This window comes from Mesocricetus auratus, unplaced genomic scaffold, assembly GCF_017639785.1.
Source record: "Mesocricetus auratus isolate SY011 unplaced genomic scaffold, BCM_Maur_2.0 Super-Scaffold_100038, whole genome shotgun sequence".
Lineage (NCBI taxonomy): Eukaryota > Metazoa > Chordata > Mammalia > Rodentia > Cricetidae > Mesocricetus > Mesocricetus auratus.
The window spans coordinates 9,073,784-9,092,947 of record NW_024429216.1 but is presented as its reverse complement, the minus strand read 5'-3'; the positions used below and the strand labels follow the sequence as shown (position 1 = coordinate 9,092,947).

Sequence of the window (19,164 nt, the reverse complement as noted above, 5' to 3'; positions counted from 1 at the left end):
TGTGAGGGAACATGTTGAGGTTTCTGTGAGTTGGAAGATGCATCACTGCCTTGGAGAGGCTGGAGCCTCTTGGGTAGGAGAGGACCAGAGAGGCCTTTTACTCCTGTAACCCTCCTCTCCTAGAGGATGATGAACAGCTTTCTCCAGGCAGGTCAGGGCTTGGCTTGTTGCTTTCATGTTCACTTTGCTAATAAACGAGCAGTGCATTTAGCTAGTTCCTAGATGACTACACCCGAGAGTTACTGTAGCAGTAGGCTCACTCTGGCGCCCCCCTCCCCAGTCTTCTACCTATAAGGAAGGCGTCCTCTAAAGAGGTATCAGGTGGGGATGTATCTCAGTGTAGAGAATTTGCCTACTGCATGCAAGACCCTGATTTCCATCCTAAGCATGGCAACACCAGAAACAAACAAACAGAAAAAACCACAAAGTAGTATTAGTGATATATGACAATTTTTTTATTATGAACTTGGGAGAAATTTACAAATAACTCAGATTTGGCTTTAGCCAGGCAAAATTAAATAATCCAGACTAGCACGGCTAAAGGAAAGTATACACAGACTATGTTTGGACTGGAAATCCCTGAAAGAAATCCCTGAGTAGGAGAACTCAAAAATAATTGTCTTAGAAGGCCTGTTAGGCATGGCATGAACACAAACACTCAATATCCAGTAAAACCTTCGCTTAATGATCACAGTGTAGGTGTGCCTCTGAACAGAGGGTCCCTGAGACCACATCTTCCTCCTGTTGCTGGGCCTCATCCCAGATGGGAAAGGTAGGTTTCTGAAGCCGCAGAAAGCCTGGGGCTGGGTAAGAGCACCCCGCTAATAGCCCACATTCCCCGTGGAGCACCAGTGCAGAGCGCTCTAGGCTGTAAACAATGCCTTCTGCTTGAGTGGCTGTGTCTTTTAAAGGCACGCTTCACGTGGACCAAACATAGTAGCAGAGTCCAAGGTTTCCTGAGAGTGCAGGGCAGACAGGGCATGCATAGGGAGCCGGGCCTGGTGGCCTCGGCTGCAATCTCAGCAGCTGGCAGGTTGGAGAAGGCATTACTGTGAGATCGAAGCCTGTGCAGGCTACATGCTAAAACTCTGTCTAGAAAAAAAGTCAAAAAGAAAAGACAAAGAAAGGGAAAAGGGCACAGGCAGGAGCACTCCCGAACGGTGCTTGGAGGCTGGTCCTAGATCTCCAGAAACTGAGTTAGGTCTCCTTCTGGCGGGAATGATGAAAGCCCATTGTTATTTTATTTTTGGAAGCTGAGGGCAATTTTTTTCTTTTAGAGTTTAAAAGAAAAACAATAAGGTAGACAAGCTGGACACCTCATCGGAGTAGAGGAGGAATGGCCTTTGAGTCGGGCAGGAGGTCAGCTGGCACCTGCACAGGGTGGGGGAGGGAGAGCTTCAGGAAAAGAATGAGGAAGCCCAAAGTGCCAAAGGAAGATGGCCTAGGCCCTGGTCAGTGTCTGACAGAGAAGATAAAAAATGGAAAAAGGAAAAGTCAGGCTTTTCTGACTAATTCAGGGAAGTAGGGGGCTTAGCCTGACACTTGGCAGTGGTTCTGCAAGTGACTGCCTTGCTATTCATTTATGTATTTTGGGTTGGAACTCCTGATCAAAAGGGCTTGGGAGGCCTTTCAATCCTGGCCAAGGGAGCCAGAGATTCAGTGGCTTCTCTCCCCTGAGGCAGACCCATCAGCTCCCATAGTGAGGCAAACCAGCAGTTACAAACACTCAAAGAGGCGATTGTCTTAGAGAGAGGAAACTCCAGTATCTCAGAACATGGCTTCTTTTAACACAGTTCCAATGCTCTACAAAGGGGTCTCTCTCTGTTCCTTTTTCAAGTTCCAGGAGACTGCCAGTACAAAGCCACCAACCCTGTTCTTCCGGACACTTCCCTGGCAGATGTAGAGGCGTCTGCACTCTGCTGTAGCAGTGGCCTGTGGATGCTGCCACAGAGCTTTTCTAGCTTCTTTGAGTGGGTTTTCTGGAGAAAGGCTCAGAGAAGGGCTCAGGGGTAAAGCCATGAAGTACAGAGACCCTGATGCCTCAGCTGGGCGTGGCGATTTCCTGGTGAACTGTTGGCAACAGGCTGGTCTTCCTGCCTCACATCGGGCTTCACGTGGTGGCTTCTCATCAGGCTCTAACGACACAGGAATGGCCATTTCCTGCTTTTCCTTTGGTTTTTTGGCATAGGCATGTAGGTGACTTCCAAGGTTATGGAAATTCAAGTCAGAATACGATAGGGAAGGACTTGGAGTTGGGGAGGAATGAATGCGCTCAGAATAGGTCAGTTTAAAACAGGCCAGGGGCAGACAGTTCTGGTGCCTCTCTCTCAGCCAAATTTCAATTCCAAGAAAGGTTGGGTTTCCTGTAGGCTCCCAGAATACTTTTCCTTCTATTGACACTGAAGGAGAGGCTGTGGCCTGGAGCTGCCATAACATGTGTGCCTACATGCGTGCGTTGTTCCCTCATCTCTAGGGTAGAGAGATCTAGTAAGGGACAGAGTCTGGAAATGCTTCACTGGTGTAGCCAGCAGGGCAGACTGTGATCACTTCTTTTTCACTTCTGAATAAACTGCTTCTATGGCTCTGGGGGAGGGGGAGGCTGAATCTGGTGGTCTGGGTCGCTGGGCACTGAAGTCCAGAACGGAATACGTGACTTCATTCACCTGAAAGTGTGAGTGTTGGTCAGTGACATCAATCCATAGGTCCTAGACTCACCTTGCTGGTGACCTAGCACCACTGAGCTGTGGCCTCTGTGCACCGTGAGCCGTGGGACAGAACACCCGTCACTCGCTGTCTGACATCCTGATGCATGATCACTGGAGGACACAGGTTGGTACCATGGGACAGGGTGAGACAGCAACGAGAACAGAGCCAGAATCAACAGAGACTTCTAGATGGGCCACAGAACAGCGGTGGACAGAAGCCAGATGTGGGCGAGGATGTGCACAGTCCTGGCTGCCACCCTCTTTGCAGGGAAGTGACAGCAACGTGTGTTTGGGGGATGTAGTTGTGAAGTAACTTAATTTGCCTGTTGCTTACGAGTGTGTTCAAGCTGCAAGAGTTCACACGGTGAAAGTGTGCTCACTATTTAAAGCTCTCTTTAGTCTTTGTGTGTACTCTTTTGAAAGGCTGTAATGGTAAACTTTTGGCAAAGGAAGGAACAGGGTCCCAGACCCACTAGAATGGAACCCATGCTTTTATGGTCAGAGCAGGTTCAGAATGGAGGAGAATGAACTGCTGTTGGCTTTGTGTGGGCAGTGCTGTGCACATGTTAACTTGTTTAATCCCTTTTGTCTCTTTTTGAGATAGTCAGAATGCCCATTCCATAGGTGACAAGACTGAGGATCAAAGACTTCAAGCTCCTTGTTAAGGGCCACAGAATACTAGGAATCATAGCCAGGCATTAAGCACAAGGTGGGGATTGTTCCAAACACACATTCTTGGGTTAGACTCCTGGGGCTCGTTAACCGATCTCTCTTTGCTGAAGCACTGAGGAGTGTAGACCCAAACTGAACCTCACAGCTGTGTCTCCAGGAACACCTCACTCTCAGCCTGGTGTGGTAGCACACATGTGTCATCCTAGCACTGAGAGACTAAGGCAGGAGGATGGTCACAAGGTCAAGGCCAGCCTAGGTTACATAGTTGAAGGGAGGTCGAGGCTGCATGGTGAGACCCTCTCTCGGCAAACAAGCACACACACACATCCAAACAATCCAGACGGCCCACTCTCTTCAGACATGTCGTGAGCGGACAGCCAGGGAAGTGGCAGTGCTTACCTTGTTAGGAGAGCTGTCAGAGGGGCCCAGATCTAGGGGAGCAAGAGAGAGTTATCAGTGCATTGAAGTGCAACGCTGACTTAAAGGTTTGTGACTTCTGGCAGGTGGCAGGGGTTGCATGGGGAGGTGGCCATGATCAGCTCAGGAGTTAGGTTCCCTCAGAGGTTGCCCAGGCCCACTGTGTTAGTGTCAGAGGAGGAGCAGGATAGAGCCATCGGTTTCCCATTTCACACCATGCCCAGAATTGATTCTCAGCAGCATGCCCCAGTGACGAGGAAGAACACAGGCCACAGCACCCAGACATTCCGTAAGTCAAAGGAAGTCTCCCCAAGGGAGATGTCCACATCCGTAATAGAGGCAGGAAGGAAGGCATCAGGATGATTCCTGGAAACATGACTTGCTTAGGCCTGCCTAGCCTAGGTGGAATGAGCTTCTCCAGGGCTCTCTCAGGCAACTCCTCTGTAGCTAGGAAGGGTTTGATTTATGGGATCCTTAGTGCTGGGAAGTGGAGATCCCTTCTGTAAAAATTCAGAAAGGAAGGCGTGGTCTGTGAGCCCAGGATCCCCTGACAGAGCAGGATACGTGGTAGAACGCCAACTCTCATTCTGTGAGTGGCTTTACTTACTGTGGTTGGAGGCTGAGGGTTTATGCTCTGTGAGTTCGCGCTGGTCAGTTCCCCTAAATAAATATCAGACACTGTGACCACTATTCCCACACACGGGGCCTTCATTCCTGGAGTCGGGAGGACGCTATGGGCGGCTCATTCCTGAGCCCCTCGCTGTCACTGATGTTCCTGCATACCGTGCTTGGCATTGCCTTCCCTCCTGGGGCCTCTCCTTAATCTATTTGATCCTGCTATAGTTTGTCCTTTGTCTTTGCTGGACTCTGAATTTGCTCTTTGTTTCCTGGTGCTGGGACCACACCCAGGGCTGGTGCCTGACTCCTGAGCAGTGTCCCTGGTGCTGTCTCTTATCCTTGATGCTGTTGCCCCTGTCCAACTTAACACCTGCCCTGTTTTGTTTTACCCAGGTGGTTCTGTTTTTTTTAATATGTATGCTTTTCCTCTTTCTTTCTTTTTTTTGGTAATTTGTTTTTGTTGTGTTTTGTTTTTTTGATTTTTCAAGACAGCTTTTCTCCATGTAGCTCTGGCTGTCCTGAAACTCTCTCTGTAGACCAAGCTGGCCTTGAACTCACAGAGATTCACCTGCCTGTGTCCCCAGAGCACTGGTATTAAAAGCGTGTGCCACCACCACCCAGCGTTTTCTACTCATTTTCTTGAGCAAGAGAACTTTAATGCCTTTGCTGCTTCCTCTTAGGGTCTCTTCTCCCCCTGTCCCCTCCTTCCTGCCACCTGCGTCCCCTTGCTGCTCCTTGGAGTCCCTCACTTCTCTTTCATCTTGGACTTTGGCCTACTGACTGTAGAACAGAGATATAATTGGATCTGTTCTCTGTCTAGGTGGAATGGACTCCAAGAAACAGGAGTACAGGGATCCTGAAGACAGGGAGGCTGAACCCACAGGGTCAGTGCTGAGAAGCAGGGGGGGGGAGAGGGCAGAAGGGGTCCAGCTCAGAGGCAGAGGGAGAGAAGACCTTGCCCAATCCCAAGCATGACACTAAGACTTGGAGAACACAAAAGAGCCAAGACCTTCCTACCGGCCAGTCTTCCTGAAATAAAGGAAATACGCAAGGGCTGCTATCAGCGCCACCCCAGCCACACATCCAACCACGATGCCGGCGATGGCACCCGCAGAGAGGCCAGAACTTCCTTGCGTCGGGTCAGCTGTCAGGGAAAGAAAAGACAGGAAGGAGTAAAGCGAAAATGTTTTCCAGTCCTGTGTCCTGGGGAATCCTAGCATGGTCTGATTTCTGTTCTCCCTTTTGGGGGCGAATTTTCTGTCGGGAGGTTGATTGGGTGAGTTGAAGTTGGGGCTCTTAGCAAGGGTCTCTCCACCCTCACTGTTTCTAAGTTGGTTCCCCCTCTTCCTTCCAATCCCCGATTCCATCATTTGCATCCAGGCGATCACATGAAGCTGTGGGAATGTGAGATGGAGTCTTTATGGCTGTGTCTTCTTCTCAGGGTCTCAGCTGTGGCAGCCATGAATAAGTGATCTCTTGTGGCTATGATCTAAGTGGCTGAAGGCCCAGGCTAGTGACTCTCCGTGCACCAGCTCCTCTGCACAGAAACAATGGTTTCTGCAGTTGGGTAGGAAATCAGGGAAGACCCTGTAGGACCCTGGTCCCCTCTGCTTGGTGACTGTGGGGAACTCAGCCTCAACCTTGCAGAAACTCTGTTGAGCTGCACCCTGATCTAAGACGTGCCTCCTTCTCTGCCTCCACAGGATCATATCTGCCTGAGACCTGAGGGATATCTCAGGCTCACCTTCACAAGAGTGTTCCTCCACTAATACCTGGCTTGTCTAAACCCATCATGGCCACATCCTGGAGGATGAAAACGAGTAGCTAGCCAAGTTTGAAATTTTGCGTCAGAATTCCATTCTTCTTTTATCTCTCCCATTTTTATTTAGTAGCTGTGTTACAGTGGTTTCACTTTTTGGATAACATGTGTCTCCCCACATCCCTTATGTAATAATATCTTCCTCACTTCTTTACCCCTAGGTGTAACCATCTGAGGCTCAACCCTTACCAGTTTGCTAAAAACTGATTTTAATACTAATGTTGACCATTGTGGTATGGAATTCATGATGTGACTGGCTCCGAATTTGTATATGGTTTCATCTGTATGGTGTCTGTCACATAGAAGTTATTTCCATTTAAAGGTTAAAAAAATTGAGACCTAGCCGGGCGTTGGTGGTGCACGCCTTTAATCCCAGCACTGGGGAAGCAGAGGCAGGCAGATCTCTGTGAGTTCAAGGCCAGCCTGGTCTACAGAGCAAGTTCCAGGACTGCCTCCAAAGCCACAGAGAAACGCTGTTTTGAAAAACAAACAAAAAATTGAGACTTAAAGTGGGTTTTAAAAAGTACTTAAATCTGTATTGTTAATTAGACATAGACCTGGCTATCTGACTTCAAGGTAACACCAGTGGTAGGAATAATTGCAGCGAACAATTATTTTACTTCCTGTGTGTGTTGTATTTTGCCAAAAACTCATTTGATTATTATATTAAGTCTTTAAAAACTACTATGAGGCAGGAGAAGGATGTGATATAACCTTAACATCAGAGGTTGAAGCAGGAGGCTTGAGTTTGAAGTGAGTGTGGGTTACATAATGAGACCCTAGCCTCCCTAAAAGCTCCCCCAGGCCAGTGGAAGTAGTGAAATAAGGGTTAGAATGATGATAAACAAAACACAGATTAGAGTAACGGTAGAGAATGTTGAATCACTAAAAGTTGGTTCTTCAAACTTGATTAACAATATTGGCAGCCCTTTCCCAGATTAATTTTGAAAAAAAAGAGATGGATATTACTAAATTCTCAAGAATACTAAGAATTTCAAGAGCACTCATAGCTATATGCTGACTGTTGGGTGGCCTGGGTTCTTCAAAGATGGGACTGTGAAAGAAACATAACATCAAATAGATGTATAACCAAGAAGACTGAATAGAAAATGGACAAAAGTTCACACACTTTAATGATAGAAACACTGAAACTGATTAGAAGTCCAGCTTACTGTAACAAAGGTCACATATGGGAACCCACAGCCAACATCACATTCTGTGGGGACACGACAGCTTTTCCTTTGAGAAACCCACAGCCAATATCACATTCTATGAGAACACGACAGCTTTCCCTGTGAGAAACCCACAGCCAACATCACATTCTATGAGGACATGACAGCTTTTTCTCTGTGAGAAACCCACAGCCAACATCACATTCTATGAGAACACGACAGCTTTCCCTGTGAGAAACCCACAGCCAACATCATATTCTGTGAGGACACGACAGCTTTCCCTGTGAGAAATCCACAGCCAACATCACATTCTATGAGAACACGACAGCTTCCCCTGTGAGAAACCCACAGCCAACATCATATTCTGTGGGGACACGACAGCTTTCCCTGTGAGAAACCCACAGCCAACATCATATTCTGTGGGGACACGACAGCTTTCCCTGTGAGAAACCCACAGCCAACATCACATTCTGTGAGGACACGACAGCTTTCCCTGTGAGAAATCCACAGCCAACATCACATTCTATGAGAACACGACAGCTTCCCCTGTGAGAAACCCACAGCCAACATCATATTCTGTGAGGACACGACAGCTTCCCCTGTGAGAAACCCACAGCCAACATCATATTCTGTGGGGACACGACAGCTTTCCCTGTGAGAAACCCCCAGCCAACATCACATTCTGTGAGGACACGACAGCTTTCCCTGTGAGATAAGGAAGAACACAGGATGTTGCTGTGGCCACTTCTGTTCAAGAGACTCTTACAAGTGCTACAGAGTCATTAGACTGGACAATGAAATAAAGGTGCCTGATTATAAGTTGGTAAAAAATATATGTCTGTAGATGACATGAACTTGTGTGTAGAAACTCTTTAACATTCTACAGAAAGTTCTCAGAACTAAATGAGCAAAACTAGCATAATTGTTGGCTCACAAAATGAAAATGTCGAAAAAACTGTATTTCTGTATAATAATATTGACCATGGACAATTAGATTTCCACTCTTTCCTGGCAGTAGTGTAGCTTGAACCTAGGGCCTCATGCATGCTAGGCAAGTGTTCAGCCACTGAACAATAGTCTCAGCCTTAACAGTGAACAACTGGAAAGGAATCAAGAAAGTATTTTATTTATGAGAGCACCAAAAATAATAAAATACTTAAATTAGCTCCACCAAAGAATTAAATTACTTGCACCCAGAAAACTACGAAATACAAGATGATGAAAGGAGACAAGAAATGAGAGCCATTGGGGTTGATGGGTTGGAAGACAATATCATTATTGTTGTGCAGTACAGAGGATTGAACCCAGGGCCTTGTGCATGGTAAATGAAGCTCTACCGTTGAGTTATATCCCAAGTTCTGCCTTTTAATTTCGATTTTGAAAGAGGATGTCACTAAATTAACCAGGCTGTCCTTGAGCTGACTTTGTTAGGTACTCTTAGGACTTTGATACTCCTGGATCAGCTTCTTGAATGGCTGGAATTACGGGCATGAGCCAGATTGCCTAAAAGACTTTTTTAAACAGATGGCAATATTGCTGACAGTAGTCTATCAGTTCTATGTACATCAGATCAAAACCCCAGTGATATTTTGTACAGAAATAGAAAAGTCCATTCTAGCTGTCCTGGAAGTCACTTGAAACGAGGCTGGTCTCAAATTCTTGGAGATTCTCCTGTTTGTGCTCTCAAGAGCTGGGGTTAGAGATGAGTGTCACCACACCCAACCTTAAAAAGCATCTTGAAAAAGAAGAATAAAATTGTGAACATCCCCTATGATTTCATAATTTCAGTGCAAAGCTGCAGTAACCAAAATAGAATACCACTGACATAAGGCAGACAGACAGGTCAGCAAAACAGAACCAGAAAGCCCAAAACTGCACATGTACACTGGCCAATGATTTAGTTGAAGAGTAGTTGATACGATAACTGTGTATGTTTATGGGCACAGTTTTTGCATCTGTATTATAATGTGCTGTTAGACACAAGCAGTTGGTATATGCATTACTTCATTTGTCACTTTTTATGTTTGCTGTAACATTCATCTCTGCTGGCTCTTTTGAATTAATCGGTGTAACACAGAGTTGTCCTACCGGACTTGGAAGGCATTCTCAAATCCAACTGCAGCTCTGTGACTAGATGAGTTTAGTTCATGCTGCTAAGATTGCTCAATGGTGGAAGAATAGTCTTTGAAACAAGGGATGTTGGGAAAAGGGGCTATCCAGGCAAGAAGAACGAAGTTAAGCCTTCACCTGACATCATATAAAAATCAATTGTAAGTGGAATAAAGACCAAAAATGGATCAGGAGACAGGGTGAAAGCGTCTTGAAATTAGATTTGGCGTGGCTTCTTTATTTTGATGCCAGATGCATAGGCAACAACAAAATAGATACTTGGACTGTAGCAAAATTGAAAATGTTTGTGCATCAGAGGATGTTGTCAGTTATGTGACCCAGCATGTCTCTGTGGCATTTTTTTTACAATAATGTTTATCCATGGGTGAATATGCAAAGAAAATGTGATTTCTGTTTGCATGGCAGTGGTGTTAAACCTTTTTAAATAACATGGTTCTGCCAATGTGATTACATGAAAGAACCTACAGGACATGATGCTGAGTGAGAAAGCCATGCACAGAAAGACAGTGCCACATGAGCCCACTCAGGAGAACTCAGAATCGCTGTGGAATAGAGAGAAGAATGACAGTTACCAGAGGCTGAGTGGCAGCAGGAGGGAGCGGGGAGTTGCTGGCCAAGAGACACAAGGTTTCAGATAGACCAGGGTGCTAAGTTTTGAGAGGTATGATACAGCAGGTGTATTATAGTCCACTCTAATGGATTGCAGGTAAATGAACAATTAATTTCAAATTTCTTAGCATAAAAAGGTAAGGGAAGTAACAGATGTGTTGATTAACTTGGCTTAATCATTCTAAAATGTTTCTAAATATTATTTCTCCTAAATGTATTTAATTGTGTTAGTAATTTAAAACCATTAGTAACACTAAACAAAGCACTTTAACAGGAAAGTGAAAGTCTACTTCCAGAATGACAGGAGATACTTGTAAATAAAACATGTGACAAGAGGTTAATGTTCAGAGTGTGCAAGAAACTCCAACATAGAAAACAAACAAACAGAAACCAAACAGCCCAATACAGGAGGACATGAATAGGAAGGGACAGACGTGAATAGGATGCATGCGTGGACAGACGTAATTAGGATGCATGCGTGGACAGACGTGAATAGGAAGGGACAGACGTGAATAGGATGCATGCGTGGACAGACGTGATTAGGATGCATGCGTGGACAGACGTGAATAGGAAGGGACAGACGTGAATAGGATGCATGCGTGGACAGACGTGATTAGGATGCATGCGTGGCTCCTCCTCCTTCTCGGTCACAGGCAAAAGGGAAATGAAAATCACAGTAAGGCACCGCCTCACATCCCTTAGGATGCACACCATTAAAACAAAGATGGAAACAGGAGTTCTGGAATATATAAAAAAATTAGTGCTCTGGGGCATTGCTGAATGGGAGGGTAAAATGTAACCATGAGATATGGCATTGTGGCTCCCCAAAGAGTAAAGAATTGCACTCAACTCCGTAATTCTACATCCAGGATTGTAGGGGGTAGAATAGATTCACAAGAAAGCTCTGAAATGGACATTGATGGATATGAATATACCTTATGCCACTGAACTATACATTTGAGAATGTCTAAAATTACAGATCTCTTTGTGTGTGTGTGTGTGTGTGTGTGTGTGTGTGTGTGTTGTTTTTTGAGATAGGGTTTCTCTGTGGCATTGGAGGTTGTCCCGGAGCTACCTTTTGTAGACCAGGCTGGCCTCGAACTCACAGAGATCTGCCTGCCTCTGCCTCCCAAGTGCTGGGTTTAAAGGTATGCCCACCACCACCCAGCTTAAAATTACAAATACTAAAAATTAAAAAATTTAGCTGGGCAGTGTGTGTGTTATCAGAAAAAAGAATATATATATATATATATATATATATATATATAGTGTGTGTGTATGTGTGTTATCAGAAAAAGTCTTGTGCAAGGCGGTCATGTAGTAAATGTCAGCATGAGGATAAGAAACTCATTATGTGGGTCAACAAGATGGCTCATTTGGTAAGAGTGCCTGCCATACTGCTCCCCAGTCCCTACCCCCAGATGCCACACATAAATAAATAAATGTACAACCAAATTTGGACCAGTCAAATGGCTTAGCAGATAAAGGGCTTGCTCATCCACCTAAATTCAACTCCCAGTCCCCAGAGAACTGGCTCCCACAAATGGTCCTCTGACCTCCACATAAGGGCGTGGACACGCACAGAAATTGAATAAATAAGCAAATGTAGTAAGAAACTCAGTGCAGGTCCTTCCTAAGTATGGACTTTGTATTTATGGATCAAACAAACTACTTGGAAAAATATGTTTACTATGAAAAATGTTGTTTCCTCCTGTCCTTGTCCTGTATTTGACACAATAAGACTTGACTATGCAGTATTCATATTAGGTGTTAGAAATAATCTAAAGAAGACTTGAATGTTTGGGAAGGTGTGTAGACTAACATGAATGTTTGACTAGATTCTGAGAGTTGACTGTGTGTTCGACTCAGACCCTAAACTCTGAATCACTGTGTTTCCATTTGGTGCATTGGGATCTTTTGTTGTTATTGACAGGGTATCACAATGCTCATTTTGTTGATGAAGAAATTGCCCCACCCCAACAGCATGGAGAAATAAGGGAGGATACTCACGTATTATGTTCAGCTGGATGGGATTGCTCCTCTCAGAACTGACTGGATTGGAGACTTCACACTCATACTTCCCAGAATCCTCCCTTCTGACAGGGTCTATACTGAGGGTGCTGTTGTTCTCAGACAGCTTCATTCTGTCCGTGAGCCCCAGACTCTGGCCATTGAAGAGCCAACGGATGGAGATCCCAATGTCCTGTGAGTCGCAGGTCAGGGACACAGATTCCAGTTCTTTGAATGTGGTGTTGGCAACTTGGATGGAGGGCGGAGTCACAGGCTCTGTGGATGAACAGTGGAGGGGACCAGCTGAGAGTCCTTCACCCTCAGAGATCTCCGCCAGCTCACAGGGCCCACAGAATGAAGTGGCCCTCTGCAAGATCGCATGATCGTGTTCAAGATATGGTCTGTAAGGAGGGAGCTGAATCTTCCTGCTACCCAGATCACCCACAGTGACCCCTGACTCGGGGCGTGTGTAGAGGCCACACTCGGAACCCCTTGTCATATGGAGATGATGTTTTTCCCATTGATTTTTTGTGCAAATTCTTGTCTCACATTTTCTGTGAGTGTGAACAGCCGTGTCCTTCCATTATAAAATAGCCTTCTGTTTCTTTATCACTCAATAATTTGTTATGGATTAAGATGGTACAGCTAATCTTAGAGGTGTTAAAGCCTAGATCTCAGGACTGGGAGAAATCCTAAAGCAGATAATTTCAGCTTGAAGAAAGATTTACTTTTCTCAAAACCCCATGGGTATGGATTAAACTCCATAGAGAAGTGGTGGATTGCCACAGTGTTGATAACAGCCTGCCGCTTTAATCCTAGACTCTGATTTGTTTTGTTGTTTGAGGCCGGGTCTCGGTATATCATCCAGTCTAGCCTGGATCTTGCAATGTTGACCACACTGGCCTTAAACTCAAGGAGACCCACCTGCCTCTGCCTCCCCAGTGCTACCAGTAGAGGTCCACCATCCTTACGTCTTACCACAGATGTCTCTTGGCACCTTCCTTGTGCAGTCCCCTACATGGAGACTCGACACAGGAGTCCCTGTTCTCCACGCCTGTGTACAGTGTTCTCAGTGATTACCTCCTGAGCTAGTGTTCAAAGCTCACATAGACCTTCAGGACCAAGACACAGCTCAGAGCCAGCTAACCTGTAGTTCCCGTCTCCACTTTCCCATCCCTGAACTCAGGGATTCTGATGTACATCAGTGACATTTTATTTTACTTTGTTTTGCTTTTTCTTGATTTTTTTGAGGCAGGGTCTCAGCTTTGGCTGACTTAGAACTTGCTATGTTGACCAGGCTGGCCTTGAACTTATATCTTCCTGCCTCTCCCTCCTTAGTGCTGGCATTAAAGGTGTGCACAACCACTCTCAGGTGACATTTGCTTTTTTTTTTGTTGTTTTTACGAGACAGGGTTTCTCTGTGTTGTTTCGGGGGCTATCGGTCCAGCCCGGCCTCGAACTCACAGAGATCCGCCTGCCTCTGCCTCCCGAGTGCTGGGATTAAAGGCGTGCGCCACCACCGCCCGGCGACATTTGCTTTTTAAACCTTGAGAACAGTAAGGGAATGAGCATCATCAAATGGTCTCTGATTTGGTTCACCCGGACTCAGAGCAGGGCTCCCAGACACATTCTCCACCCACTCTTTCCATCCTATGGAGTCAGCTGAGCCAGACACCCAAGAGACAGGAGCTGAGCTGGGAGCAGAGCTCTGAACTGCTGTCCCCATCTGTGCAGAGTTTTCTCCTCACATTTGGAGAAAGAGAATGTAGCATACTTGAAAGACCTGGGTGTTCCTTCTAGGTCATGGAGACCATAAGAGGAAAATGGAGGGGACAGGAATGCTGTGTTAGTGACAGAAAGGTATCTTGACCTTAAGACCCCTGGGAGGTCCCTCACACGACCTGAGGCTTTCCAAGGCTGGGAGATCCCCTCCTCACATTCCAAGCTCCATCCCTATCAGCCAGGGGAAGTCAGAGAAGCAGGAGACCATTAGACATAGGGATGGAGCAGGAAGCTCGGGGAGGATTCAGTTTTGTCTCTTCCCATAGACAGGGTCTGTAAGTTAAATCCCTCTGCATCTTCCCAGAAAGCCAAAAGACTGCACTCCACACCTGGTGCTGACATTACAGAGATCCACTTACCAAGGACAGTAATGTTCTTGACTGTGGTCCTATTGAGGTCAGTGACAGAGTTATGGACGAGGCAGGTATAGGATCCGCTATTATTAGTAGTGATGTTGGGGATAAAGAGCTCTTGGGAGGATGCCTGGAGCTCTCCATTGACAGACCAGGAGTACTGTGCGGGTGGGTTAGAGGCTGCGTGACAGGAGAGGCTGAGGTTTGTCCTTGACTGGAAATGAGTATCTGAGGGGGATATGATGGGGACATCTGGACCATCTGGAGCAAACAGAAGAAAGCCACATGTGATGTCAGCAGAGGGAAGGGGAAATCCTGGTCTGCAGAAGGCCATGGAATCTCTTTAGCTGTGCTATAACATTAGATGAACAGCTACCACCCAGAGCTGGGTGTAGATTAGTCGAAGAGTATTCATGCAGCATGCACAAGCCCTGATCCACCCTATGCACAACACACAGACAGCCCCACTGTACACTCGTGTGTGCACTGAGCCTGAGTCTGAGCTGTCCCCTGTCTCCATCACCCTGAGTCTCTCTAGGCAGAAGAAGTCCCTCCAGCTCCTTCTAGCTAATGCTAGGCCTAGCTGTATGTGCTTGGGCTAGCCAAGGATGCCCTGGCTAGCATAGATGTATGTGTGGTGGGTCTGTGTTGTGAACCCAAGGGTCCTGAGTATCCTAGCTCTAGCCATCTGTATTTAGGTGTTGTAGCCAGGATGAAACAGACAATACTCACAGGTAATGTTCAGAGTCAATGGGTCACTTCGGGAGGTGCTCACTAGATTCCGGGTTTCACACTCATAGGGTCCAGTGTCAGTCCTCACAACAGTGAGTAAAGTGAGAGTTCTGTTGTCGATGGACAGCTTCAGCCTGTCACCTTCTGAGAGGCTTTGGCCATTTATCCTCCACAGGTAGACTGTATTCTGAGTCTCAGGCTCACACATTAATGCTACCGAGTCCTCACCCTCCATGGGATTAGAATTGTTGCTTGTGATGTTGGGCTTGGGTAGCGGTGCTGTGCAGACAACAGAGAGAAGATTGCCCTGTCTGGTACCTCTGACTCTTGCAAGGGGCTCTCCCAACCCTAGAGACGGTCTCTTATCTCCATGCCTACCCAGATCCTTAAGGAATCAGGCAGGAAGCAAATGCCAGGCAGATGGAGTAGCTGAGAGCTCAGAGATCATGGGGCCTCCTGAGCTGTGTATGGGAGAAGCAAGGGCTTTCTCATGAGGGAATTGAGTGCAGTGTCTGGGGATGGACAGACTCAAGCCTTGGAATCAGAGACCTCATTTTATCTCCTGGTCCTCACTGACCCATTGCAGGCCTTGAGACACAATGTGTGAGTCCCTCCAGCTGCACTGACCTCCACTGCCAGTGTAGACCAGTGTCCTCCAAGCCTCTGCTCTTCATGGCTGTCCTGCACATAGGTCATGATTAGTCTTCCCATTGAGCTTCCCTGAGAAACCTGACAGCCTGTCAGAGATCTCACACAGATCAGGATCTGGCTGGCATTCAGGTGAGGAGGAGCACAGGTGGAGCATTCTTGTCAGTTGTTTGAGTCTACGAAATGATCTAGGAGACTGAAGGGCACCTACTAAGCTCTCCATAGTGGGAAACTAGAGATGTGTCTGTGGCCAGGTAGCTTGTGCCAACCATGGACTATGAGACCCAGACTAAGTGACTGTGGTTCCTGTCTCACATTCCTTATAATAGGACACATGGTAAATGATCATTGCCATTCCTGGAAATTAGCCTTAAATGTTAACAATGACCTGACTTTCCAGCAAGCTGTATCTGCGACCATTTGCCTGCAGGAAATAATTCCTGGGATGGACCCGAGGAGGGCAAGGGTCTGCCATTCGTACACTTTTCCTCCTGTTTCTTCAGGGCTCTTGACCTTCCTGTGAGGTCTCAGAAGATCACAGAACAGCTGGCTGACTGCCTCTCACACCTCCCCACCTAAGCTGACCACCCTGAGTCTCAGTAGGAGATGCCTGGGACCTACCTCAGACATGGTTCTCATAGGCTGACAGTCAGCAGGCCACCAGCCTACAATCAATCATTGTCCCCTGTCAGCTCCAAAGGGAGGTCAAACTCCAGCCCAGTCTACAAGCTTCCTGGATTCCTGGTCCAGTCTGGGATGGAGGTCTGGAGCAAAGCTTCCGGTGCTCATCTCTCTGTGAGACTCTGATCCTTTCCTCAGCCAGACCCTGCCTGAGTTCTGAAGCGTCTTTCTCAAGGCCATGTTCATGATGAGCATCTAAGACCCTGGGCAGAGTCTGTCATGCCTGGGCTCAGGTACCTCACCCCCTCTTCTCTGAGCGTGGATTCCAGTGAGGCATCCTGATTTATTGCTGTTTTCTGCCCTCTGTGTCCTTTACTAAATGATTGGACCACAATGTGGGGACCATAACACAGAGTCATCCAGGACTGACAACCCTGTGTGTGGAGTAGGATTGTCTCCACCCATGACCCACAGATTACAGAGAATTACTTACCGTGTACATAGAACTGCAGGGATTTTGTCGGATTATCAAAATTTGCTGTTAGCATATGAAACGTGTAAGTTCCTGTGTCATTCTGCATGACGTTCTGGAAGAGCAGGGATCCATTTTGGTATATTGTCTCTCTGCCAGTGTGTGCAGGCCCTGTACTATTTGTACTACTGGATATTATAAATCGTGCAATTTCATTACTGTCAGCCAAAGTGTCTCCTTTGTACCAGTAAAAGACTTGGAGTGTCGTTGGCAGATTGTGGACCTGTAGAAGAACGTTTGCCCCTTCAGCAACGTGGGTCGGGACTGCTTCAACCGTGACTTGGGCACTGACAGGAGAGTTCCAGTAGGCTAAAAGTAAGGCTAAGAGGGAAGAGAGAAAATCTATCAACCATAGGATCTTTGCATTTTCTAGAAATGTGAAACCGGCGTGCGCTCAACTCTCAGCCTTGGTGTGTGGGCGTCCTGTTGTGGGAGGTCAGCAGCATCACCTCCATCCCTCAGAACCCCTGAATCTCTCCCCTGAATGACAGTGTCTGCTCAGGTGTCTACACAGCTCACCGCTCACTCCCTCAGATCCCTGCTCACACTCAGAATCTATGGGGAGTGTAGGCATGTCTTCTCTGACCTCCTCCTGTACAGACTCTCTGCCTTCATTTTCTGCCCTTTCCCTGCTCTGTTTCTTCTGAAGTGCTTGTCACCCCTGAGGCCACCTTCTAGATGTCCTCGCTGCTGTCTTCATGGCCAGTAGCACTAGGCCTTTGTGAGGAGGACTAGTCTGATTTTGGTTTAAACCCCACTGCCCGGAACATCTCAGACACCTGTGAGCAGTCAGTGTCCCAGAGCCTGGGGTTTATTTGCAGATTTCTCAGTTTGAGTTTTACTTGGAGAGTCACCTGACAGAGCTGTGACCGTCAGCCTTCAGGACACAGGGGCCAGTGCTGATGAACTTACGAGGGGGAACAGCTGAGTTTCCCTCCCCACTTAGCAATTCACTTTCACTGTGAGCTTCCTGTTGCTCTCAGGCTCTAAGCAGAAGCCAGATGGTCCTTCTCAGGCTCTTTCTCTCTCCCAGGGACCCCACCCCGTCTCTGCTCTCCACCCCCAGGAATGTCTCCTCACCTGCCAGCAGGAGACCCCTCCAGGGGACCTGCCCTTTGTGGAGAGGGGCTGAGGTGAGCTCCATAGTCTCTGCTGCCTGCTCGCCCTTCCTCTGGAGAGGAGGTTTGTCTCTCAGGCTGCTGTCAAGCCTGGCAGCTCTGCTGTCTGCTCTGCTTTTCTTCCCAGGCCTGAGCCTCCTCCCAGAGGAGGGCACCTCCTGGAGTCACATGGGCTGGGGTGGAGTCTGTGTAAGTTCTGCCTCCAGTCCTATTCCTTTCTGGTTCAGTGTTCTAGAACACAATTTGAGCAACAAGACTGAGAAGTGTCCCATGTCCTGAGAGAACAGCAGCTCACACCAGGGCTGCCCTCTGTTGTGTCCTGACCTTGCCTGTCAGCACCAGAGGGAGTCCCTGCACTTCTACAGCCAAGAGTGTGTTTCCTTGTGACACAGAGACCCAGCTGAGCCCAGTCTGCCCTGTGTTCCCAAAGCTCTGGGAAGGTGGGAGTTACTCTGGGCAGGGAGTGGAGTTGTCTCTAGTGACTGGAAAAGGTCTACTGAGTGATGACTGTTGAGGGCCCGGATCCATTGTCATTGGTGTCACCAGTCGCCAGTCTGATCCAGGCATACAAGTTCTGTCAGGGATTGTATATCCTGGTGGGCAGGAGGAGGTGACCTGTGTGTCCTAGAAAGAGGACTGTGTGCTCCAGCTTCCTCTGGAGGGCACGGGGAGACACCCTCATCCCCCAGCCTCCTGTGATGACTGAATGTGATTCAGGTCTGCCCATGCCCTCCCTGACCTTTCTGGACACCTTGTTCTCCTTGCTGATTGCCCCGTGATCTCCCCTATTTCCTCACAGATGAGGTGAGGAGGGAGAGAACTACATGGGGTCCTCTTGCAGAATGGGCTTCTCAGAGAAGTGATTATGTGAGGGAGCCCCAGCTCTGTTGGAATTGGGATGGAGACAAGTTTACAAGATAGCTTCTGACCTCAGGGAGAGTTTTCCCTGTTGACATGTGGTGTATTGCCGCCCCCTGGTGGCAATACCACCACCACCACGTGAGACCTGCAGCTCACGTCTGGGCTGCACAAGGATGGTAGCCAAGCTCCAAATGCTGTCAGGAGCTGAGCATCAAGTTTCCCAGGAAAGGTCCCAGTGTGCAGCTGCCCTTGAGGATCTAGTAGATCTGTGCTGAGGTGAGACTGTAACAGCTGAGGTTTTATAACAACTGCCACTTGATCTGCAGTTCCACAGAGACTGGTGATGTTGAACCCCTTTCCAGTGT

General features: G+C 47.4%; 1 protein-coding gene and 1 long non-coding RNA gene across 8 annotated transcripts in view; one reads left to right on the top strand and one right to left on the bottom strand.

Moving 5' to 3' along the window:
• The window catches only part of LOC121135489, a 94,795-nt gene that overhangs the window by 75,287 nt on the left and 344 nt on the right, over window positions 1-19,164 (top strand). The gene's annotated exons all lie outside the window — the stretch shown is intronic.
• On the bottom strand, window positions 434-18,066 carry Ceacam1 (CEA cell adhesion molecule 1). Of its 7 annotated transcripts, none has more exons than XM_040734318.1 (9): window positions 17,901-18,061; window positions 16,782-17,141; window positions 15,020-15,298; window positions 14,294-14,548; window positions 12,153-12,428; window positions 5,430-5,556; window positions 4,402-4,454; window positions 3,777-3,808; window positions 434-2,663 (listed from the first exon to the last, which is right to left on the bottom strand). In XM_040734318.1, the coding sequence occupies exons 1-9, from the start codon at window positions 17,962-17,964 to the stop codon at window positions 2,544-2,546; spliced, it is 1,566 nt and encodes a 521-aa protein (XP_040590252.1). In that variant the 5' UTR covers window positions 17,965-18,061; the 3' UTR covers window positions 434-2,543. The 7 variants fall into 7 exon arrangements, 6 of the variants coding, with proteins under 6 accessions (XP_040590252.1, XP_040590254.1, XP_040590258.1 ...); XR_005872589.1 differs by having other exon boundaries at window positions 2,635-2,663; window positions 5,422-5,556; XM_040734320.1 differs by lacking the exon at window positions 4,402-4,454.

Coding starts and splice junctions, on each gene's coding strand:
- Ceacam1 (XM_040734318.1), bottom strand. CDS start 17,964: ATGGAGCTCACCTCAGCCCCTCTCCACAAAGGGCAGGTCCCCTGGAGG. Junction 15,299..16,781: donor CCTGCAGTTCTATGTACACG/GTAAGTAATTCT, acceptor TTGTCTGCACAG/CACCGCTACCCAAGCCCAAC. Junction 5,557..12,152: donor CATCCAGCTGAACATAATAC/GTGAGTATCCTC, acceptor TTTCCCTGACAG/CTGACCCGACGCAAGGAAGT.